Source organism: Gallinula chloropus (genome assembly GCF_964237585.1).
Source record: "Gallinula chloropus genome assembly, chromosome: 24".
Classification (NCBI taxonomy): domain Eukaryota; kingdom Metazoa; phylum Chordata; class Aves; order Gruiformes; family Rallidae; genus Gallinula; species Gallinula chloropus.
Window position 1 is genome coordinate 1,085,646 of NC_140109.1, and position 25,685 is coordinate 1,111,330.

At 48.1% G+C, this 25,685-nt stretch overlaps 1 protein-coding gene across 1 annotated transcript; it reads right to left on the bottom strand.

Annotated features, from left to right (window-relative positions):
* Nucleotides 1-2,469: 2,469 nt before the first annotated feature.
* Nucleotides 2,470-25,209, bottom strand: TRIM29 (tripartite motif containing 29; the record flags this gene model as incomplete). Its single annotated transcript, XM_084275092.1, has 9 exons — nucleotides 2,470-2,532; nucleotides 5,353-5,429; nucleotides 6,543-6,644; nucleotides 7,899-7,964; nucleotides 11,365-11,448; nucleotides 14,821-15,019; nucleotides 15,337-15,570; nucleotides 16,801-16,896; nucleotides 24,352-25,209. 9 exons carry the CDS (start codon nucleotides 25,207-25,209, stop codon nucleotides 2,470-2,472), a joined length of 1,779 nt encoding a protein of 592 aa, XP_084131218.1.
* Nucleotides 25,210-25,685: the final 476 nt, after the last annotated feature.

Sequence of the window (25,685 nt, forward strand, 5' to 3'; positions counted from 1 at the left end):
GGGCATATCTGCAGGGTGGTCTCAAGGCATTTTAGAAGAAGCATATCCATCAGTCTGGCTTTGACCTTCAAGGATGCGGGAATTTTCTCTGAGCTGACATGACCCTGATGCAAAATATCCAGAAAGCAGAGAAAAGAAAAGCCTCTAGGAGCTAGGAAAATGGGATCTCCAATCCCCTTGCTCATATAAAGAATATTGTCAAGAAACTTAACCTCACTGAGAATCTTGCAAGCATATAAACACCAAAAACAGAGACCTTATCCCAGGGTTTTTGGTCAGACATGGAGCTTTCTCCTTTATTTCTGCAGTATGTGTTGCACACGTGAAGGGCCTCATTTACATCAGCGCAGTCGTGTCCTGTCTGAGGAGGTGGAATTCCTCTTGCTTTGCTGATCAAGACAAACACGATAAAAACAGTTCATGCACAATACACCTCAAAGCCAGCTCCCCAGGGCTGCGGGGCGGAGGGCTGCGGGGAGAGCAGCGGGGTGGAAGGGGGAGGCCCGGTGTCCTCCCAGGCTAATGCAGATGGGGAGCTGCTCCGTTCCCAGGGTATTCTGGTGTAGAAAGGTGTGTGTGCGAGGTCTGGGGGAGGCCCACAAAGCAAGGAGAGGAAGGGGAGCAAACAGGCCATGGGGGCTGCAGAGGTGGGTTAGGGTAGGGCAGAGCCGGCGGGGAGGGGTAGCAAGAGGAAGGGGGTGCTCGCTTCCCTGGGCTGGGCGAAGGGCAGTGGGGGTCCCAGCCAACAGGCCTCCTTTGGGGCAGGAAAGAAGAGGGGGGTGTGGATCTTAATATCCGAGTTTTGGAGCAGGAGGGGAAGGATCCTGCCCACGTTTTGGAGAACGGAAAGGAGGTGGTGGAAGTTTTTAGTGGAACGTGAGGGACCCAAGTGATTGCTGGTGCCCGCTCGGGAACAAAGCAGCCAGTGAGATCTGGGGAGGGCTTACTTCATCCTTTCACACACATACTCAACCCCTCAGTGTATTTCCTAGCAACTCCATCACAGTTTCCCTTTCTTCACATCCTTCTCTACCGTGCTATCCCTTTCCCCTCTGGTCATCAAGGAAAAAGCAATAATTATAAAATAAGTGCCATTTCAAGTATTCTGGAGCAACCAACTGTCCACCTCAGAAGTTTTGCCTGAGGTGCCAGATTAAAAAGCAGCGAGTATCTTTGCATGGGGATTAGGGAGAAGTAATTTTCAGGGAGCAATAGGTGTGACCTCTCTCAGCAAGGTGTTGCAAGCATTTGGGGGTATGAAAGGTGGGGAAAAGCCATTCCAAAGCCTGCTTGAATAGAGCAAACTGTGAAAAGTAGCTGTCAGGTCTTGGTTCTCTGTTCTGCAGCTGCTTATCACCGTTTGAGGGCTCTGGTCCATCTGCTCCCAATGACTGGCCTAGGCAGGTTTTTGCGTGGCATGGACCTAACCTCTTGGCTTTGTCCAAGGGGAAGGAAAAGGATCTCAGAGAGATCATGGAAAGGTTAACCAGCCTGGTCTGGTCTGCAGCCTGTATGCTGGTGTGATTCATCTATCCAGGGGAGAAATAAAAAACATTATCCAGAGCAAAAACGCTATGGTACTAATTCCCACTGCAGAAAAAAATACCTGAACCACAATATATAAATCAATTTTGGTTTAGGGGAATTAAAAAAAAACACCACAAAACAAAAAAGCACCCAATACCTATGGCATCTAATCAATCTTATATTAGTAGGATGGATTTTCTTTTTATTTCTTAATTTGAAAAGGTGGCTGGAGGGGTACTTTAATGGGATAGAGAGCCTCTCTGGTCTCCACCAGTAGCTGGCCTTGGGCTGTAACAGCTCTGAATAGGTCTTGTTGGCTGGCTTTTTGGAGGCCAGCAGGAGCAGAGCTGGGCTGATGAAGGCCCTGAGGAAGCGTGCCACCACCAACATGGGCTGGGGGAGTCTGCAGGGACATCAGGGAGATGGTGATGCCGATCCCAGTGAGACCTGCATGTCCCCATCCCAGGCATGGGGTAGAGAGATGTGGGAAGAGCTGTCACTGCTCCCAGTGGCTGAGGCCTCTCCACCCCAGCCTAGGACCTTCACCAGGACTTAACAGCTGCGGTCATATAAACACACTTGGGACAATTGGGCAACTGGTATAGCAGAGTGGGGGGTGCTACCCAAGCATTCATGCTTCCCGGGAGGAGCAGAGCAGCTCGCTCTGCAGAAGCAAAGGGAAGGGCCTTGACAGAGAGGCAATAAGGAGGTGACAGCAGAGGATGGGGTTAACGTTGTTAAGGCCTGCAGAGCTTTCAAGGTGATTAGGTGATTTGGAAAAAGTCCTTGTTTCCTCTAGTAAAGGCTATTCCCTTCTGCACCTTCCCTCTCCCTGGCAGAGATTAGAGCAGTGAGGTTAATATAGTAGCAGGTACATCCATGAAAATCCGCAGCTGAGTCTTCACTCCAAGTGCTGCCAGCTCTTCCCTAAATCTTCAGGAATCAAGGTGCCTCGTTGGAAGTGGCTCCATTGCCTTTGTTGACGTAAAAGGGGCGGTAATGTGACTGCAATGGAGAATTTGGGGCATGTGAGTTTGACCTACCTTCTCTTTCTGACCACCTATACTTCACCCTCCTAGGTAGCCCAACCGTATGTGTCTTGACATACTTCTATCTTAACACCTTCAGTCCTTCCTCTTGAGGAGCAATGCTGCCTTACTTCACTACTGGAGATGCTGGGGTGATCAAATGCAAATGGTGTTGCTTTTTGATTTATACACATGCTTTGCATGGACTTCATTCCTGAGCCAAATGAGTCTGTGCATCATATAAAATCTCAGACTATGACTCATGGTTTGATGAGGGGTTTCTGGGAGAAGAGCAATGTCACCTTTATTTTTATGCTTCTGTCAGTGTCTCTTAACTGCTCACTAGCCAGAGAATCATGGGAGTCTTCACACTCAAAGCCACACACGGTTATGCTAGTGACCGACTAAGTTGCATGGTATTTATCTGTGCTGTCTGGCAAGCCCAGACTCTTGGAAGTTCTCACACAGTGGTGTGTTGCTTATTCATGCCTTTCTGTGTTGCAGAGCCCAGAACTAAATGTTTGTGTAAACAGAAACCTAACTGGAGAGCTGAGGGTGCAGAGCCTGAAGGAGCTGCCTGCCGTGTTCTGTCTCTCCAGCTCTGTTTAGCTCAGTCCCTAATTCTCTCTCTCCTCATCAGGACTGACAAGGGAATTTCATGCACCACTACAAATAAGCAACGTGTGGCAAAGTTGTGTTGTGCAGCCTAAGGTTGGCTTGGGATGTCTGCACAACACAAAAGCTCATGTATAGCTGGTGATGGCTGGTTGGGCTGTTCTGGGTGAAATCTCTAGCCTGGATGAGAATATGCTTACACTGGCGAAGGCATTTGGGAACAAGTGAGGCTTGGTAATGTCTGCTCTGTCTCAGGTGTGACCCACTGCCCGGATCTCACTTGCAGAAGGTAGGAGAGACCTCTCAGGACCGTGCCAGTGCAGTTCTGTGCAGTGTACTTGTTCCTATCAGGCATGGCAGGAGGCTGGGAGCCTGGGCAGAGCAAACCCAGCCCATCTTGCTGCTCAGTGCTGGCTCCCAGTACTTCTGCTCAACGTGCCCTTTTTTTGTTTTTAAAGTTCTTTCCATTTTATAGCTTTAATTTCCAATATAATTAAGAGATAGAAAAGGGGGCCTTCATTTTAAAGAACTCCCCATGGGTTAAAAAGACATTCTTCCTTAAACAGTATAGTCCTGTGTGAAAATTCATATTTACAGAGCTTTTAGAAGGTGTATTACTTAAATACATATTTAAGAGTATTTTAAAAGCTAGATTATTGGCCCAATAGACCATAAAAGCTCCTGCAGAGCTACTGCAGTCCATAGCATTTATTTCTATTTTGGGACTTTTTAATGCTTATATTTATCAATTCAATTGTTAGGTTCAAGGCTATCTGGTGAATATAGGCTATAAAAATAAAATAGCTGTTACAGCAATATGCATGAGAGAGAAAGGGAGACTTTGTGTGGGAGAAGTTACCCAAACTTTCTCCAGGGGGTTCAGTGGAGCATGGGGTATGTGCTGCTAAGATAGCCACACTCACGCTCGCCAGTGCTAACAGAGACCTCGCTTTCCTGACCAGATTTGCCCAGTATAACACTGCTGTCAGGGAGGATAGGTTGGTATCTAAAACTACTGGGAAAAGACCTGCATCTGGCCAGGCATGGGATGGAATAGGTGATCTTTTAGGATCAAACATGAGACAGGGAAAACTGTGCTGTTCCTGAGAGATGTTGTGTTGTGGCACGTTCAGAGACTCGAGGCTGGATTTTCTGAAAGTGATAGAGTCTACCAAGGAACGTCCCTTTCATGGGCACTCATCTCCTGGCAAGGCCTTGACAATTGAGCAGAGACACACAGCTGCAGTCTGCAGGCAGCTGCTCTGTAATTGGTGTGTATTTCCTGTCTTCCTCCTCCAGCATGGGAATGCTCTCGGTTCTTGACCCTCTCTTCCTTACAAGTCTGATTGCCAGGGAACAGCAAATAATCTTTCACAAATGGAAAATCAGAATTCAAAAAAGTTTCATCTCATCTGCAGAGATGGGGGCAAAAAGCTCAGCGATCTCAGTTCAGGTTGTATGAGATCTTAACGCAGCACAGTGTGAATGGGTGCTAAGGAAAAGGGGTGAGCTTCATGCCTCTGTGGTTACACATTAGCTGTTTGCTCACCTTGGATATTTAAGCTCACAAGAGCTAAAATATGCTTGTCCCCTGCCCCTTACAAAGCAGTGTTGCCTGGTTTGTGCTAATGGTACAAACTGAGTAGCTTGCAGATGTTGTAGTGGTTTATGATGGTAGTCTGATCCCTCATCTGTACTGCATCTGCAGGGTGTGATTAGCAAGTGTCATGGTTTAAATTCTGTTTAACTTCACATTTACACAACGTGTGCTTTCTATACGTCACAGGCTACTAAGAGTGTGTGATGCCCTGGCAAAGAGGAGAAGTACTACAGGTAGGACTAGTATGTGTGCTCTAGTGCTTCTATAGCCTCTAGAAGCCTGAATCAAATTTTGGACTAGGGCAAAATCTTTTCAAAATGTCATTTTTTGAAGTATTGATTATTCCTACAGCTCAGAACTGTGGAAGCACACGTGTGTGTGTGTGTGTGTTAATCTGCATCCTTCTGTGCGTTCAGCTAACCACAGGAAAAAAAAATAATAGAAGCTGTTGACTCAAAGCTTGTACTTCCCCATCTCCAAAGGATGCAAGCCCTAGTCCCTGAGGCCTCGGGTGTCCCTAGAACAGATAGCTCTCTTGCTGAAGCTCTGCACATGCTTTCACACCAAGGGTATGTTTCTTACCAATACAGACTGCTTAGAGGATTTCCATGTCTGTGGCGTCACCTTTGCAGACTGATGTCTCACTATTGAAGGATAAGCTGTGACAACATAAAACAGCCTGTTATAGATCGGTCCCTGCCACCACCCCATGTCCCCTTGCGAGCATCGAGATGAGTAGCAGGACTGGAAGTGCCACATAATTAGTATTGCATTGCTTAACATTGAAATGCAGCCATTTCTGGGGTGGGACACAACAGCCATCGGACAGGTGCCTATTCATCACTCCATCAGTTAGGTAAAGGGAGTAAGGAAGGTCTGTCTAATTAAAATGTCTGAGGAATGCAGAGAGGAGGAATGCAATCGGTCCAATTACATTTAGGCCAAGTCCTGAACTAAGCATTCTGACTCTTGCTAAGAGCACTATTGGCTATTTAATTAGTGCAAAGAGACGAGGCCTGGGTTTCGTGTCAGAAATTAATGACAGTACCTCTGGCAGCGTGATACGGCCTAACCCCCTTCTACAATACCAGCTGCATGCTGGTTCAAAAATGATACCAGTGCTGCTGAATCACAACCAGTTCCAGCTCTATCAGGGAATGGCGTCTCCACACCACCTCCCATTCGCAAATTAATCAGACCTGGCTCTGCTTGACAGGTGCTGATGCTCTTGGATTCCACCTCTGGGGCCCTTGAACCAGCGGGCAGTGGGAAGAGGATTCTGAGATGGTGAATGTGGGGGATTCTGGTTCAGATGAAGGAGGACAGGAAGCTACTGAGTGTTTTTTTGAAGGCTGTGCTCAGTGGCTGTTGCTCTTTTAGGAGGATAGCTGTTTTAAAACACCGATGAAGACAGAGGGGTCCATGAACATGATATCCCAGCATCCTTCTCTGCATGGTCCCTACGCCATCTAAAATTCTCGTCTCTTATGCATTACAAACAAAATTTAAAACCTCTTAAACTATTTGCTAGATATAAGATTTTAATAATTTTTAACACTCTTCACTAAATTCCTGTTGCCCTGGTTCAGCAGAGTAAGTTTCTCATGTAAACATGTGCATGTATCTAGGAGATACGGCAGTCAGGGCAGGAGATACAGGCCAGGTGTAGGACTGCTTCAGGCCTTCACTGAGGGAGCAAGAACAGGGTTACACATCTTATCACCTAAAAAAAGGTGTAGAAGGAAGGGGAGGAAAAACTAAATGCCTAGTACCGGTCTTAGTGAAGAGACTCCCGTCAGACTGTTTGCTGAAGTCACCAGGCGGATTCTGTCCCACCGAGGAGAACTGAAAAGGCAGCTTAGTACCATTGCCTACTGGAAGATAGAAGAGGTTGAGTTATTCCACGGTGTTGCACGCTGCGGTGGGGAAGCCTAAGCATTTCAAAACACACGCTGTAAAACCACCTTCAACCAGCTTGGGGGGGAAATGGGATCTGATAGCTTTGTCCCTTTTCTCTCAATAAGAAAAGGCAGGTGAAAGTGGTCAGTTGTGGGGTCCCAGTGTGTGAGTGTGAAGGGATCCCAGTGCTCCAGGAAGAGCCTTTCTCTTGAGAGACCCAGAGTGCAGGTGTGACTGAAGAGCAGCTGCTTCCTCGCAGGTACGCTGCATCTCCAGAGCCTGGAGTAACGAGGCACAACTACGTAACTGCCACAGCTCCCTTGCTGCTAAGCAGTTGAGGCTTTATTCAAAGCTGATGGAAATTAAAGCAAAGCTTCCCCTCCTGGCCTACTTGGGGTCAGGCCTGGCTGCCAGAATGAATCTGAGAGCAGAGACGATGAGAGGGTGACAGCCCTGCCTGTGGCATGAAAAGCAGGAATGACTTAGGTGTGGCTGTGAGTCACAAGAGCTCCCCCAGGTAGAGTGGCCCTGGATGCTTGTAGGCTGCTTCTGAATGAAAGGAAAAGCAAGACCCTCTGAGCATGAGTGAAGCTGAGTTAGAACATACAGGCAAGAGAAAGGAGGGTGGGGGGTTGGGAAGAAAAGACATGACTTGCTGCTGCTGGTTCTAGGTAAGCTGGCTCACAGTACCCCCTCCCATTGTGCTGGATGATGTGTGGACAGCAACCACTGGTCAGGCTCTGTCTTTGGGAACTTAGGTGCTAAGTAAAAGGTGTATGTGTGATGGAGAAGAGCTGCCCTGTGCACCTGAGACTGGCTAAGGGTATTTGGAGTCCGTTCCTTGCTCTGCCACAGCCTCCACAGATCACCTTGGGTGACGCTGGCACTCCTGTTGCCTCCTGTTGCCCAGCAGTAACTCTGGACTGCAGCTGGTTAGGTATCTTGGGATCTTTGCAAACTGGCACCTATGTTTTCTGTCCTCTCCTTTCACTGTCTGAACAGCTCGGAGCAGGATGCCTTTCCCTCCTATGTACATACCATCTAGAGCAGTGAGGCCCTGGGTTTGGGTGTATGCAGACCCTGCTGGTAACCCAGCTAAGAGATGGCTCTGTAAGACAGTGACTGACAGGTGACAGGACAGCTGAGAGGGTTAGCAGAAAAGGTTGGTTAGCCAGCTAGAAAGCTGTGGCACGGGGGGTTAGATCTTTTCAAACTCAAGTCGGAATTACCCGTACCAAGTGTTTCCTCAGTCGCTTGGAAGGAGGAAAATTCCCATGATCGTGGGTTGAAACTGGCTGTAAAACAAGAGCATCCAGTTCAGCAGTTGGCTCCTGATGAGCTGGCTCAAAGGCCTGTGCCTGGCATTGCTCTATGAAACAGTCCCCACCAATTTGGAAACAACCCCAAACCAGAAGTCTGGGTGCAGGGAGTAGGAAAGCCTAGTCTGTTTTCTCTGGGTTCTGGGGAATGGTGAATAGACTTCTCATTTAGAGAACAAAGCGCTCTCACTGCCACAGAGCTGTCTGTAGCTGCGTTAAATTGCCAACTCAGGTTTGTCTACTCAACATGACTATTCTGCAAAGAGATCTGCAGGCAGGGGCTTGGATTTAGAACTCAAGAGACACAAGTAGAGGAATGTTTCTTGCTCAAGCACACATTGTCTCAGCCGCCGTGACAGGGATGTGCTCCAGGGTTTCACTGTGACACGGTGCCGTGATGCAGACTAGTGCTGCTGTACCCCTGTTGTGAGGCACCAGGCTCCCAGAAGAGCAGCAGAGATGAATACTCCAAGCTGTTTTGCTGCCATCCTGTGGGCTGCTTTGCTGTCTAGCCAGTGTTTCTATTTCATGCTCTGCGTGCCTCCTACTCTCCATTCAAAGACTTCCACAGGCACAAGATGATCATTCCAACCTCCTCCTGGCTTTGGCCACGCTGTTTGCAACGTCAGGAGAAGAAAGCTCAGTGGAAGAGGACAGAAAGGAGCGTTGAGCAGTTGAACAGACTGTTCCTCTATCTTTTAGGCAGCATTTGAAACCCTTTATGTCTCCCCTCTGCCTCATTTTGTCATCCCTGCAGGCAGATGCCCTGTGATACTGTCTTTAATGACAAGAGCAGTGGAAGGCTCCGTGAATTTAAGCAGGGCTTAAAAACCTAGAGGTTCTGCTCAAATCCAAGCAGTTTCCTAGTATGGGCCACTGCAATTAGTGCAGAGCACTACTTGGGTAGCATCCCTCCCGTGGTCTCAGGAAGAGGAATTTGCAGTGATCTAACCTAGTGAGAAAAAGGGCATGTTACAAAGCCAGCATGAGATATTCAAGGATTCTGTGCAATGCACAGGGTGGTCCTCCCACCCTCCCCTCAGTTTATGGAATTCCATAGAAAAGATGCAATTGGAGGCAGTGCTGGACTTCTACATGACACACTGACAGAGCACAGAAAGCTCTGGAGAGTTAAATGATTATGGGTATATTGCATTATTCATCGGATAATCCTTTGCTAGCCAGCATGCAAGCTAAGTGGGTCATGTCTCCTGTTTTGCCTGCTGATTCAGTCTGTTCCCAAAGTCCCCATCAGTGTGCTCTCAGCAGCTGGCTCCTTTCCCTCACGCTTGAGCCCTCACCCGGGTGTGGAATCCAGATCCCCACTTCAGCAGAGACCGTGTGCAATCACGTGCTTAGGGGGGTTTTTTGGACAAAGGAACTTTGTTGGTAGAAAACACAGAATGAGTAGCTCTGGGAGGCAGCGTTGTCTGTGCTCTGGGGAAAATGTAGATGTGTAGGCAGACAAATGCTTCCCCAGTCTTTGTATATGCAAACATCCACTGCAGGAAGCAGTGGGCCACTGAACTCCAAGCTGCTATAGAGCCCCTGCACCACCCTGCAGCTGACAGCATCCAGCCAGTGCCCCCATGCCTCAGGCTCCAATAAATGGCATTCAGTTGGATGCCCTGTATCTAGGAGTCCCTGTTGATCCCTCCTGCCTCTTGGCACATCCTGCAGGAGGTCAGGATGCTGCATCCCAGCTGCTCCCAGGTTTCAGCAGCTGATCCTCCAAAGAGGAGGAGAGGGAAGTCCAGGCAGAGCGGCCCAGAGCAGTGAGCAGCCAGGCTGTACACACGGCCACAAGTGGCTTTTCCCTTCCTTTGCCACGTCAGGTTTCAGCCCTGTCTCAGACACACATGGGAGCGGTGGTGCCAGGATGGCATGGTCTCCTGTGTTCCTCCCATCACCCCCTCCACCAGGGGCATATCCCCCTGAACCCCGAAGCCCCACATTTTGGGTGGAGATGGGGTCAGACCATGCAATTTTAGAACTAACTGTCAGCCACCCCTTAAGGTTGAGACACGGTTGGATGCAGGGCTGAGGCTGTGGTCTCCCCCCAGCATCAGCAGCTCCGCTTAGCAGAACATGTGTTTCCCTGACAGCGCGGGGCCTGCAAAGCCCTGAAGCAGCTGGGGCAGAACAGCAGCTCTAACCATCCGGGCGGTGTTTGGAGACAGGCGCTGTGCACAATGAACCCACCGCTGGCACAATGCCCTCTGCCATCCCTGATGAAGAGGATGCCTCCTGACGTGGGGGTTCTGCAGGAAGCCACCCCACTAAAAGCTCGTGGGCGCTGAGCTGGGACATCACCTCTGCCCCAGTGCCCGCTCCAAATAGCATCCTCACCCCCACGGCGCCAGGCGGGGCTGCCAGCGAGCTGCCAGGCGTGGGCTGATCCCAGAGGAGAAGGGCAAAGTGGAAACCCAGACAAAGGGCTCAGTGTTGGGATCCAGGCTACCCCCACAAAACCCTAAGGGCGCTTCAGATATGCCTTCAGGGGAGTGCTGCTGCCGATTGCTGCGTACCCCTTCGCCCGGCCACCATCTGGCTGTGCAGAACAGCAGCTGTAAACACCTGGCAAACCCAGGCAGGGCCTTGCTCTCCAGGGACCGGAGGAAATTTGGTTACTTACTTTGTGCTAAGGCTAGAATAGAATTGCAGAGCCTTGCTATCCTTGTGTTCCGAGGGGCCCTGCACTGCCCAGGCTTTTAGCACTTTCTGCTCCTCGCTCCCGAGGTCCTGACACTAATTGAGAAAGACACAACTGCCATTTTACAACCAAATGTGTTGAAAACAGCCATTTACTCCTGAGACCCATCCTGGCCAGTTCGGGTAACAAATGGGCCATAAGCAAATCACCAGGGCTTTTGTCAGTGCCAGAGCTCAGGAAGGAACCCCAGACTCCTGCTTTTTTTAGGACGCATTCCTGACTACTTCTGTCCTTTCCCTATAGAGGAAAAAGTATGGGTTTTGGTGAAAGTAAAATCCTAATGCAGAACAAGCCTAGTGTAGCTTTCATACTATATAGAAGAGTGGAGTAAGCTTCTGGGGGAGAATAACCCTTACCTCAACATGGTAACACATGTTCAAACTCCCCTATATTCATAAACTCTCTCTGAAAGAGTTTGGTTTCTCTAGCTCTCCTCCATGGAGCTGAGAACCTTTGCTGCCTTGCTTGAGATGGAAAGGCAAAAGCTTCTCAAATCTTTGTAGGCTGGAGAGAAGACCCAGTGTAAACAAATGCAGAGAGACCGATCTTGTCCAGGGAACAGCAGGAAATATGAGGGCAAGCAAATTTTGGGGCAAATCATGAATGAAGTTCCATCCCTATGCTATGTTTGGAGGAAACCTGGCCACCATTAGGGTGCTGTACCTTTGGGAGACAGGAACATGGAAAATCTCTTCAAGTTGTCGGGCTGGTTCCACTCGTAGTTGTTCATCATGTACCGGTGGTCACCTGGAAGAGCAGAGCAGGGCGTGAGCTGGGAGACAGGTCAGGGTCCTTGAGAGGGATGGGAGGAGAGGGAAGGGGATAGCAGATTGGAATTTCTTCCCTAAGAACTGCAGGAGAGATGGTTCTGCTCTTTGAAAACAAGTGGTGTAATTCCTCTGTGGGGCTCTGGCTGGGAAGTGAAAAGCTGCTGCAGCTGCCCAGAGGTTCAGCCTGGGGTAAAGCTATCTATCTCCTGAAAATCCATAGGGACACTTGAGGGATGAGGCGTTTTACCTACCAAAACGTTGTTCTGTGGTGAACAATGTATCCCACCTGAAAAGCAGTGGTTTGGGCTTGGCTTTTTTTGTGTGTTTAAGCTGTGCAGAGAGCTGCCTTTCAACCAGTGGGTCTCTAACAGCAAGTATTACAAAGCTCAGGCAAGTCAGCACTGGGAGAGCCCAATGGGGTTGGTTTCTTCAGTTTTTAAAGGCTCCTAAACCTGAGTTGCAAGCAGCTCTACCTTCCTGGACAAGGGTGCTGGATTCAGGCTTCCAGCAAAGTGGATCAGACTAACCCTTTTGCCAGGTATTGCATGGACTGGGTTTGGTTTTCAGTCACTGATCCACTAGGAATGATGCTCTCTATCAGTACAGTTGCATATAAAAATACCTTCTTTTAAGGCCTCAAGTACTGTATAGACCTATTGTTCTCTTCAAGGAGGTAAAATTAGTTCCCATGTTGAAGTAGTTCTATTCTTTGATTCTTAAGTCACTGAACAAACTTTGGTGTTATTCCTCCAGTTTATTTCTGTGTTATTTAAACTCCTTGGATGCTCTCTGATTATTTGTCTCCTTGCCACACTGCTAAGTAGGTACCTGTTATGACAACTAAAAGAAAGTGGATTCCCTTTGGAGTCTGCTATTAAGCATGTTTCATTCCATTAATATAATATTTCTTCCTGGGAAAATTTTTACACTAGAAGATCAAGCTGCTTGCAAATGAATCCGTTGCAGTGACGCAGGGGGAGCCTGAGTTAATTAAATCCATTAAGTAATTGTTCAGTTACTTCCTTGCAGTCACTAGATGCAGAGTGCTGTCCTCTTTCAAGTGTAACCGTGGTCTGAAAAATGGAGAGCTCTGAAATTTCTGAGGCTCACCTTAAATAACATTTCCCAACTGAGTGGGTACCACTGTTGTTCTCATTAAGCAGACTCCAAGCTGTGTCCATTAAATCCCTGGTAAAGATTCTGAAAGTGCCCAGGTTTCTGGCAGGAGTTACTTTTTGCCCTGCTCAGAAGTGTTTTGGCACTTGAATCCCACAGATTTCAAGTACTGCTGAGGACTTGTGGCATCTGTAACCTTGAGGGAACCCTAATTAAAAGCAATCAAGGGATCAAGAAGTAGTCAGTCTTTCTCCAATGGCTGCTAGAACTCTGCATGTGGTTCCAGACTTTTCTGAAAGGTTGGTTCTCCAGACCAGAAGTATCTGGTCTGCCTAACTCCTGTCTGACGCAGAGTGATGGTGCTAGATAAGCATTAATGAACTGCGTGTGGTGCAGGTTCCTTGGGGCCAGGGACTTGCTCTTCCTCTCCATAATACAGGCAGGCAGCAGACTGTCACTTGATGAATACTAGTGATTCTCATTACAGAGCTAAATGTACTCTGGTCCCATGTCACCTTTATTTAGACTGCTCTAGACTGAATGCCAGGCACACTGATACACAAAACCCAGGCTCTGAAAAGCCCTAGTGTGCTGACCAGTAACTGAACCTGTGTTGTTTTGACCTCTATGCATCTTTCCAATGGGCTACTTCATGCCTGGGGTTTCAGCGTGGGACTTCTGTTGCTGTTTCTTCCCCTCCTGCTTTATAATAGTTCCTTGCAGTGTGGATCTGGCTTTTCTGGAAAGAACTTGGAGTGATTTGCATGGTAGCTGCCAGGGAAAAATGGTGAGGTATTGATATGGGAGGAAAACCTAGTGAGTACTGTGAATTTGAATGAAATCACAGTGATATTCCAGATTTGCAGCAGAATTCCTCAGCTGCTTGTGTTGTGCAAACTGGACCTGACGTTATTCCTGCATCTTTTTGAGTCATGTGTCCTCCTGGACAGCAGGGTGCTATTTATCCTCACATTACCTATCCAGCTTCCTGACCTTTATTGTTCTGGTTATCTGGGGTTCCACAATTATTAGTAGATTATATCCTTATAGTAGCCTGGTGAGATAATGATTCATTCCAATCCCTACGAGTCTCAGTGCAAGAGGTCACTCCGTGGGATTAAGTAACTTGCCCAAGGTTGTAAAGGCTGTTTGTGGGAGAGCCGGGAAGTGAAGTCAATTGTGGAGTCCCATCCTAGTGCCCCATCCCCCTAATCTTATGAGCTTGGTGCAAGAGAAATCCTTTCAACTGAAGAAGTCCTTACAACTAAATAAATTGGAGATACAGAAAGTAAGTGGGCTGGTTCAACTCAGATTGTTCCTTGTGGTGCTGCAATATTGACCACGACCTCTCTATTCACATAAGAAAGATCACCCATCCTTAAACATCCTTGAAGCGTGGGGACCATTTTGCACTGCATGTCCCTTCAACAGCCTGGCTCAGAGGTGGGAAGCAAACCTCTCCCTAGTACAATGTGCAGAGAAGTGTGATCAGAGAGACTTAGGCTGGTTCAGGTCGCAGCTTAACCTGAACACCAACATGGAGACCTTTTTACTTGGAAAATTCTGTTATTAGATTTTCAGTGACAGGTACTTGTGAGGTATTTCATGTTCCAGCCAGGCTGAAATGGGCTGTTGTAAGATGGCATGTCATACCAGCACAGCAAATGTGCTAACCGAGCTAAGCAAAGAGGCTAACGACAGGATTTCAAGGATTGCTGTACTGGGGTGGCTACACTGACATCACTGCCTTCTCAGTTTGCCTAGTGAGAGGCTGAGTTGCCTTAGTGTATCTGTGCAGTCTTCCACGTGGAAACTGTTGTGCTGAGCTTACAGGGGCACCTTGGAGCCTGGTGCAAGGCAGCATGTCCCTGCTGGCCTCTAGCAGGAGGGAAGGGCCACTCTTAGCCCCGAAAGAAGTGCTGCTCCCAAGTCCCAGCTGGGAGGTGGCTGAAGGGATTAGACACTGTGAAGCTGTAACTCTAAGCAGAGCTCAGGGAAGCAGGGCTAGTTTGAACCTCTGGCTCCCCTACCTGTGAGATACTTCAAATCCCTGGCAGCTCAACTGGCTCCACCCCTCATATGTCTGGTAGGAAATCCAGCTACAGGTAGTGTTTCTCCCCATTTCCCTCGATCCCTGCTTGCTTTCTCTTCTCTGAGAGCACACTCCTCACACCTTGTCTGCTCTGACTCTGAGCTAGGGAGGGAGGGAAGAGGCAGATGTGGGGTACTCTACCATTCTCCATGTGGTTCCTCTCTATGAAGTTGCGGCCAAGGTCTGCCTTGCAGATCTTCTCCACGTGCCTCATGCAGACGTTCAGGAGGTCGTCTCTGAGGAGTCCCATAGACGGGCTCATGCTTTCCCCTTCAAGCAGCACACTGTATGTTGGGAGAGATGGAGGGGGGACGTAATTCCTCATCAAAGCCCCAAACTCCTGCAAAAAAGAAGAGGGGAGAGCTTACCAAGGAACATAAAAGCCAACAGCTAAACCCCTGGTATCTGGCTAACGTTAGGCTCCAAATAGTATGAAGTGCAGAGGAGAACAGTGAAGATGGAGAGGGCAAACAAATGTTCTGCCTGTGATCTGTAGCCATCATTCTTCACCTACAAGAGCAGAGACAGCTTCAAATGTCAGGGTCTGTTCCTGCCATGCATGTGCATTGAACTGAGAAGATCTTACACCAGCTTGGGATTTGTCTTTGAGACAAACCCTGTCCTCATGGGGAAAAGGAGCAATGAGGTCTCGGTTACCTGAAGGAAGAGCACTGAGTCACTGATCTGGTGGATCTGCTCCCTGTTCTCCTTGTCCTCCCGCAGCAGCTTTGCTCTCTCTTCCAGCTCATCCACGATTTCTTTCACGTTCTCTGATGCAATCTTTTCCCTCTGATCCAGGGCAGCCTTCACTTCATCCCTCTGCCTCTCCAGGTCACGGATCAGCTCTTTGAAATGCTGGTCCACTGTGGCCTTCTCGTTGGTGGTGTAGTTCTGCGGAGGGAAGGGGCAGAGACAGGAGGCAGCAGGAAAGATGCAGGAGAAAGAAAATGTTAAATCTCTTGGTGAGTCACTTGCTAATAGAAGGATACAGAGGGGGACAAATCCTGGCATTCTCAGCATTTAGACTGACTATGGAGGCTCTAAGTATGCATGTCCAGAAGAATTATGCCAAGAGAAGTAATACCTGTGCTAGCAGCAATTGTGTGTATGTGGAATCTACAGGCTGTGCTGTCTTCCTGATTATAAGAGCCTGTATTTTATTTCATATCATGATCTGCACTCTCAGGTGATGTTTCAAAACAGTGTTTAACCTTCTAAATCACTGTTCTGGCTCCTCAGGAATTTGAAGACCAAATTCCCAGCATTTCAAAGGATGAAAGGTGCTGAAACACTTTTTACAAACGTGACCTCTAGGTCCCTTGGAAGTATTCCTCAGAAGGACTGTGGGTGTAACTATATTAAGAGTTAAAATTTCTAGGTCAGATTTCCAATAATAATGATAATAATAATGGTAATAATAAAGCTGATGAAAAGCAGAACTGGGAAGCCAAAGTGCAGGTACCACATGAAAGGGAGAGGAATGGTTTTGCCTATTAATATTATGCAAATTTTCTAGGGGTGTCTCCAAATAGTGTTTTCACTGCTCTGTTTTGGTTAGGGTATAAATGAAAAAACATAACACTGGTACTATAATGTAACCCTCAGCATCATGAACGAATCATAGAGGAACCCTGCATCAGCATGGAAGCAAACTGTTTCCCTGTAAACAACATGTTTGTTGGTGTGAGTGCATTTATTCCCAATGCCGTATCTCTGGGCAACCTGGAGCCCTTCTGGAGTTTATTTTGGTGTGTGGTCTAGCAGGGAAAAAAAAGCAGCACCCATTTGTTTCCAAATCAGCTTGGCTACAGGCGACTGAGAACTACAAGGGACCCAAAGCAGGGAGGTGCTGTGGATCGTTTTGTCACGGGGCTGCGCTGCATCGTCTCCATCTCCCTGCAGGGTGTGTTGCAAGATGACTTCAGTAGGAGTTGTTGTTTCCAAGATTTGGTGTTGAGTGAGTTTTGGAGGGTGATGAGATAAAAGACTGGGTAAGGGATGGAGTGAGTAAGAGCTGGATATGTTAGAGAAACCGAGGGAAGGAGAGGGATGTGAGGGAGTGGAAAAGCCGGTGACAGGTACAGGAGAGCCAAAGATTTCCAAAGAGTATTCCATACACACCTTGATACGGTCCCTCTCCTTCTGCCACTTATCCATTTCATCTTCTACCTCAATGATCTTCAGCTGCAGTTGCTCCTTCTGCAGCGAAAGCTCAGCCTGTGAGAAAAGGGAAGTCCCATGAACTGGGGCTGAGGGTGGCCTCCTTCAAAGAGGCACTGTGCTTCCACACGTGCTTTTGGCCCTGAACAGTAATAGCTGAGAGGTACCTGGCACTGCTTGAAATGGAGATCATGTGCTGACACTGGACAAGATCCCAGAGCTTCTGGCTGGGTCAAAAGATTCAGCTCCCTCAGCAAAGACAGCAGCAAAAGCACCCACCTACTAGGGTACTGTCATGGTGCCGCTTTTAATGACATTAGAGTCATTAGCTGGAGGGAGAGGAGGCCTGTTTCAAAATTCAGCTGTGTATGCAGCGAAGGGCCCATCCCAGGGTGTGCCTCTGCAGCAATAACAGTTTTCATGTAATTACGGAATGACGTTGGACGAGTGTTGCAACGAGAGGACGATGCCTCGGGCAGGAATTCTGTTTAGACAGGATTGTGGATTAATTTGCTCTGAATTGAGAGCTTTCATGTTACCATGAAGCTGGGGAATGCTTGGAAAAAATAAAAAAAAAAACACGAAAGGAGGAGGGAGGAGGTGTAGTCAACCACACTTGGCTTAGATCAGCAACTTCACTGGGATTCATTTGCATTTCGTTTTGCACTGGCTTCCCAGAGGAGTCCAGACCAGACAATCGCATGCAAGGTGGTTCCCAAACTGGAGCCTGTGGAGGGCTGGGCAGCCATGCACTGGTGTGACATGCTGGTTGGTGTGCATGCCGTGCCTCTGGCTCACACAAGGACCTGGATGCTCAGCACTGCCTTGCGCCGTTAACTCTGGGCAAGCCCTCCCCCAGCCATTCATATTCACCACGTCCCTGCCCAGCAGATCATGACAAAGCCTTTGTTTATGCATTTCAAGATCTTTCTGTTTCATGTGTGTACAGGTTGGTCACAGCACAACTATAACTACAGGCAATCTGGCTATGGGACACTCATCCCCAGAGCTGTTTAGGAACTACACAGTTGGCAGAAATCACCTGTATTCCACAACTGAGCTATGTCACGTTAGAAGAGCTGTGAATACCTGCTGTTCATGTGGGATCCTTTGGCGAATGGATAAATCCACTCCCACAGCAACTAAGGCAGTGAGGTATCCCTGCTGTTAACACACAAGATGCAGTTCCCACTGCTTTGCCTGCCCATCCAAGAACATAATACAGCATAAAACCTGACCCTTCTCTTGTGATTGTAGATGCCCTTGGGGTGGGAGTTTAAAAGTTTTCAGTTCTCCACTCAAGGAGTAGAAAACAGCATCACACAATGAACAGCAGGCAACAGGCTGTCAACCAGCTCAGACCAAGGAAATTAGCCCATCAGGGCTCTTGTCTTGGTGCCAGTCACCGTAGTGTCTGAACATCCTCTTGAGCTTGAATCAAGCACAGCTGCATCTGAGAGCCATTGACTCTAGCTGTTCCAATTTAGAAAATCTCTATTTATAGAGGGGAAACAATTTGGTAGTTGCTTTATTGAGTTATAAAGCAGAAGAAAAGGGGAACAAAAAAGGCAGATGTACTCGAAGGTATCCTGGTGCCAGATGAGCTGCATCCTTACATTGTCACTGTAATTGTCCTTGTTTGTTGAGAGTTAGACCTCTAAAGATTATCTTCTAAATATTCTACAGGGGTTCAAAGCAGACATGGAAAGGTTTTGTGGTACAGGATCATCAGGGGATCCATATGGGTATTAAGATAAGAAAATTCACTCCACTACTGATCAGGAGAGTGAAGACCTGATAGTTTGCACATTTTCAAGACCATGACCTGGAGGAATCCATGCTTTTTTTCATTCTCATGTGCACTATGAGGTGTCCTCTGCATCAAAACACAAAGGTGGGCAACCATCTTTGCACAGCAAGGAGACACAATCAGATAAAAGCATTTTAGATCCAGGTACCCATCACACTGCAGCAACCAACACAAGAAATTATGCTATAATGCAAGTTGTTTCCTTGAACCACAGAGCTACATCCAGATGGCATTAGCTGTTAGCAAAGTTAAAGCACATCATCTGAGCAATGGGAGGTGTCATTTCCCTCCCCGCCCCTACATATCAGGATGTTCTTATGTCAGGAATATGAGTGAAATCATACAGAGAAGGACTGGAGGGATTGTTTGTTTGGGTTTTTTTGAGAAGAACAGACCTTTTATAGCCATGTAGATACTCCTGAACACAAAGGATTTGAAAAGAAAGGTAACAGGAAAAAAATTCAGGTGGTGGCTGGAAGGTGATGGTAACAGTATCTGTGATACTTTCTAATTAAGATGGGTCTTAAAGGAATTTTGGAAACTATTACTTGCTCAAAAGCGATAGCTACCTCTAAAGAGCTTGTTTCACCTACCCCTTCACCCAGAAAGGTAGTTTGGGTGCCTCTGGGATGGGATGTAACAACTATTTAAGAGCAGACCCACACTGCAATTTAGAGTGAGAATGATGATTTGCAAATGGAAATTACAGAGATAGTTCCAATAGCTGGAATGCAAATACCAGAGTCACGCGGGTTCAGCTTGGGTTGAAACGCCCATACTGAGGGCAAAAGGAAACACCAGAGACCAGCAAGGGCACAGGAGGTGAAGAGAGGTGCTTCGTGGTGTGATAATGTAAACGTTAAACCTCGTCTTACCATAGAAAAAATGTTAAAAAGAGGTCCAGGAAGACTATGGAATAGTACAAGCACTGGTGACATGGGCACAAGGAAGCAGATTCACTAGGAGCGCTCTGCAGGTGTTCAGCAAAGGTAGTTTTATGATGTTTTTAAAGATCTGTTTGGTCTGGGGCTGGCTGGAAGGTTGCTTTAGTTGTCCTTATAAATCCAGTGCTACATTTACAGTAGGATGGTTACAGGTACTAGGGACAGTCACTCCTCAGCTTCATTCCCTAAGAAGAAACTTCTCTCCTAGCTTTCTTCCTATTTCTCAGATTTTCTAGGGTCAACTATCCTTCATCCCCTGAAGTGACAGACCCCCCCAGAACAAATCCATCAAGTGAGACTTGGGGTGCAGAAGGTCCTAGTGAAGGGTAATATAGCAGCTGCCCCATTGCGGGGGGGTGAGGGGGGGAACTCCCCACAGTGCAGAAATAACAGGGAAGACGACCTAGGAAATACAGGTTATAGCATTTGGTTTGACTTGAGAAGGTTGAGAAATGCTGGCACTGAGAGTCTTTGAGCCAAGAGAGGATCCCCTGTTAGAGCCTAAGTTAATTAGGACAGTCAAGAGGCCTGAGCGAAAGTTTAGCGTGTACACCTAAACATCCACAGCTGAACCCAGCCCTTGTGCTGTAAAGGACCTAGAGATGTCAGATTATGAGTCTTGCATCATGATGCAACTCATTTTTGCAAGGCAGCAATACAAGCATCATCATGTCTTAACGCTCTGGGAACCCAGGCCCTGAATCAGGGAACACCCCTGTGCCACCAGCCAGGGAGAGCTGTGCTAATTACCTGACAGCAACAACCAAATGCAATAATGAAGCTCCTGAAGAAGTGTTTAAACTCGTTGTCCCAGCACAGGCCCTGTGCTGGAAATGTCACAGCTGAGAAACCAGCAGAGTGTTTTCAGACACTGTTTCTGCTGGTTTGACCACTACAGTTTTCTGCCTGAGCATTTGTTAAGCAGAGGTGGGTGTCGGTGGGCTATAATCTCTGGAGAAATGCCAACAGTCACTGCATGAGCTGAGGCCAGAAAAGGCTCCCAGCTTCAGGCAGCTTGAGGAGAATCCCTCGTCTGCACGCTGGTGGATTTCCCCTGGGTTCTGCCCTCACTGCAGAGGCATTAAGGCAGGATGCTGGCAAAGCTACTCTCAGTCACAACTGGCAGCAGGTCAGCTTCCCCCAAGGCAGAACGTCCAGCAGGTAACTGCTCCACCTCTGTGGGAAGAGCATCTGTTTCAAGCTGTGTCTGCAGAGCAGCCACAACTGGGGTAGATAAGGTCTCGCAGCCACATCGTGCCCTAACCTTGTGTCCGTGGGCAAGGCAAAAATTCCTTCCACCAGCACACAGATACACTCTTGTTTGCTCCCTGTGCAGAGAGTGAAAGCACTGCAGTGAGGGTTCGGATGGAAACCCCTCTGGATCCATCTCTCTGGACAGCTGACTTCAAAGCCGAGTTCAGGCTCTGTGAAGTCTCCCCTTTTAGAAGTCGCTTTGTTGAAGCGAGGAACACCCAGCTCCCGTTCCTGCACAGCAGTTCTCTGCTGCCTCTTTAAACCTGCTGTACAATGCCAGCTTTTTCTTTAAAGGTAAAGAATTAAAGAAAGAAAAAAAAAATCAAAGTGCTTTTCACAAGAAGTGACCTGACACGCTGAGTACTAAGGCTGGCGCTGGATAGGAACACCGGTTATTTACAGCTCTGACTGGCAGGCGTACGTGGAGCTGTCACCCTTTCAGTACAGGCCTGTAAAACAGGTTTTGAGTGAAGGATCCCCTTTCAAAATGAAGGATGCTGTCTGCAAAGGGGCTCTAGTTCTGCTGATAAATCCTGCTGGCTGGAGGGGTTGAGTGTACACGCTGCTGTTGGCCATTCTCACTTGTGACCATGTGTGGCTGTTACCCAGCTGTGCAGAGCTGCTCTCACTTGTCTCTTGTACTGGCACTGGTGGGGTGCTCCTTTTCCTTTAAATCTCTATCAGGAAGCTAAAGCTGATCTGGGGAAGGCTTTAAAGGTTTGCTGGGTTAAATACGCAAATGCTACTGGGTGTAAACTCAGAAACAATGTCTCTGTCTTCCCTGCCAAACTGTCTCTGACTCTCTCTGCCTGTCCCTCTTGTCTGCTCAGCAGCACACCAGGAAGAGCAGGGTGAGTGACTCTCTCCCCAGGCTCCTGAGAAGTGGAAGATGCTGCCGTGTTCTCCCTGTCTCTCAGACAGAGATATGGGCCCTTCCACTGCCTGTCCACATAGTCTAAGCCAGTTCACTGGCTTGTTTGCATTCCTTTCCTCTTAAGGGTGCTGTCTGTCTGCGCTGCGCAACAGGCAGAGCTACCCAAGCCTGCAGAAGGATCCCTTGCTTTCCCAACAGTAAAGTACAGCACCTCATTTCCTTACAGGCCTATAGGAAAGATAAACTCATGAAAAACACGTCAACCTGCAGTAACTTTGCAATATGAAGGGAATAGGTGTAGTTAGAACAAGTATATTACACCTTATTTACATGACTGTTTGTACCACCAGATTACTGAGCACTCACACTGACAGGTCTATGTGCATCACAGCATAGAATACCCCACCTTCCCCCCGCTCCCCCTCCCCGCCCCAGTTCTGTGGGAATCCTTCCCAGGTTTGGAGTTGCAATATGACCAGGGACTGGGAAATCCTTGCAAATAAACCAATTGCTCCTAGACAACCAGTGCAGTGTGAAAGGGGCTGTCTGGATACAGTTGTATTTTGGTCATCGGTTCAGTAGCTTAGTTAGCAAATTTGGTGGCAGCAAAGCTACCATGGAGCTGCTTGGATGCCAAAATGGGGCAGGAATGGGGTTGACCTGATGTAGGTTTTTTGCTTATTCTTTCCACAAAGGCCAGCAGCACCAGCCACACTTTGCCACTCTTCCAATTTGTGGTTGTATTCCAGCTCTGCTGATTTGCAAGGCTTGAAAAGAATAGGTGGTGCACATGAGGGACTTGGGAATGTTCATTCCTCTTTGTGGTTCTTGCTAAGGTGAGTAAATCAGGGCTAGGAATAAACATTTGTAAGCAGCAGCTATCCTGTTAATCGGTTTTGTCTGAGTGAATACTCCCTCAAGTTGCAACATGATCAAAACTCATTGTCAGGAGAAACTTGCAGATGTGCATGATTCATGTTGATAAGGCCCTAAATCCCCTGGGCTTAGCACCAGCAGAAACAGCACAGGAACTAAAATATGGAGCTAGTGAGAGTGGCACCAAGGGCTCTGAGAAAAAATTCAAACATCATTTAAATCTTGGGTAAAGCCTTTTCTGCCCAGCTGTGGTTGCCTCTTTAAAAGCAAGGTGTTCTGTGTCCATCCAGCCACAGGAAGAAGGCTCTGGCTGGCTTTGGTTTCTCAGGGTGCAGCTGTTTATCTCTTTACAGTAGAAATGGCTTTAGAGGGTTTGAAGCTGGCAGATGCCTGGCAGAGCTTTATGAGAGCTGGGCATACCCTATGTTCAGAGCAGACATCAAAAACACAACAAGCAGCAATTATGAAACAAGCAGCATGCTAGCAAGCCCTGCAGGAGTTTCCTTAAGAAAGACTGTCTGAGACGTGGAAGAAACCTCGTCTGGTTTCAGCAAGGTTGCAAGTTGGGGATGACATTGCAAGAAAAGACCAGGAGTTAGCACAGGAAGACAGAGAGGAGCTCCAGCTAAGATGCTCTTTCAGCATTATGAGATAAGGCTTCACAGCACCATAGAAAGAGCTAAAATGTTCTTCCAAGTTAAGGGTAACTGGGGAATTTCCAATAGCGGGTAACCTTGATTTGCCTGTTCACCACATCAGAGTGCTGGCTTGGGCAGTGCTTGAGACTGGAACTTAGCAGATCTGTCTCAGTGCCCCTTCCAGTTTCTCCCAGGGACTGTCTGTGGGACTCCAGGCAAATTGCTTCACATTATTCTGTCCTGTCTGCTTAGGTCAGAAAGCCTCTAGGCTGGGACGTGCTCTTACTCTGGGGAGGTACAGCACGAACATGGTGAGACCCTGATCTTCACTAGAGCTAGTGGAATAATCATACATCCACCCAGAAAGCAAACAGCATGAGACTTCAATAAACAAAGGTGGAAGACTCTTCATTAGTGAGCTCTCTTTCACATACCATCCTCATCTCCTTAGATGTCCATCCTCTGAACCTATTGTAGCAACAGTTCAGGGGAAATCACAACGTTTTGTGTTTGCACCAGGATTTTTTCTTCACCTGATCTTCAGAAGACTCTTCCCATAGGTGGGGCTTGACACTATTATATCCATAACAGAAAACCAACAAGCCATAATCTCACTTTAAGTAGCTGAGATGGCAGTTTTCAGTAGTAACCTAGCAGCCACTAGTAACCTGATTAGCCCCTATTCTGCCTGCCTCTGTTCTGGAGGTCCTGAACTCGAGCGCTGCCCCACCTCTCTGGCTGTGGGTAACGCTACACAAACACTGTCAAAACTTGGGATGGTTCTTTGAAAACTTAGCACAGAGGGCTTTGATTCAGCTTCTGCTAAAACCAGGTGCAACCAGGGGTGGAAACCAGGTTCTGTAACCCCCCAACCCTATCTGCTACACCCCACCAGCGCTATGCAGTGATAACCAGCCACTCTGAGAACATCAGTCCCAATGCAGCAGAACCCAGGCAGTATCAGTTCTCCACTAAATGCTTCTCATCCACCATCCCTGCAACCCAGAATTACATTGCAGACGTGATTTTTAGGAGGCAGGCTGGAGAGCAAAAGCTGTGGTGTAATTACTGAGGCCCACTGGAAGGACTGGGAAAGTGCAACATAAAGAGCATTACCTCTTTTCCTGCTTTCTCGATCTCCACTGTCACTGTGCTGTGGTTCTTGTGCTCCTGGAACATGCAGAGGTAGCAGATGCACATCTGGTCTGTCTGACAGAACAGCTCCATGGTCTTCCCGTGGACAGGACATTTTCTTGCTTCAAAGTCCCTGATGGGGTCCAGGAGCTGGTGGTCCCGGAAAGCTGCTCCCTCCAGGTGGGGCTTGAGGTGCAGCTCGCAGAAGGAAGCCTGGCACACCAAGCAGGACTTGACGGCCTTTTGCTTGTTGTCGATGCAGGAATCACACAGCACATCCTCGAGCTTCACCCTGGGCCGTGACCCAGCGGCTCTGTCAGGCTTGTTGAAGGTGGCTCTTCTCAGGTCCCCCGTCTCCACCAGAGGGAGGGAAGTTTTCTTCAGGTCCCCCATCTGCCCCCCAGAGAACAGGGACTTCCTCCCTTCCCCTTCACTTGGCAGGAAGCTCTTTTTGGAATCCAAGGAGAAGAGGGACTTCCTGAGATCGCCTTTGTCTGCAAAGGAGAGGGGTGGTCTCCTCATGTCTCCTATCTGTCCGCTGGCATATTGCATCTTCTTTGAATCTGCCGAATCCATGCTGAAGTAGGTCGATCTCTTTTCATCAGACGACTCCACAAACTGAATGATGGGCCTCTTCCAGTCGCTCCCAGAGAAGAGGGAGCTCTTAATTTGCCCTGTCTCCAAAGCAGCACTGCCAGTGCCCTTCATAGGTTCCTTCTCACCTCCGCCAGCGTTCGTGGGCTTCTTCACATCTTCTTCTTTTTTGGGGGCAGATGGGCTCTTCACATCCTCCGGCTTCCCGGTGGTACCGTTTGTCCTTGCTGCACTGCCCGTTTCCATCGTCTAAACAGGGCAAATGGGCTTCACTGCTCAGACTTTCCTCCAGCTCCTGTCCCCCAACCCTCTGCAAAGCGGGGATGTCTGCCCGGCCGCTGTCTTAGCCAGGAATGACGGTGGAATGCGGGAAAGTTTCTGCCCAAGTGACGCACCTGGAGCTCCTGCAAGGAGGAGGAGGAGGAGGAGGAGGAGGAGAACGCCTGGATTATGCTAGGTAGACGCAGGGGGAAAGAAAGAAAGAGACGTTACCAGGGATCAGAAGCTACAGCTGTGCAGTTAATTATACAAGGCAGTCCACACCCAGGAACATTCTTGTCTAACCAGGTTTGGGAGGAAGGGCTGTTTATATACATAGAAATGTTTTTGAAAAAAACCCTCATTTTCATTAAGATGCAGCAACCAGTTCCACCGCTTTGCTTCAGAAATAATTCTGCTCGTTGTTGCCAGCAGCTGAAGGTTACCTCCTTGGAGAGATGGGC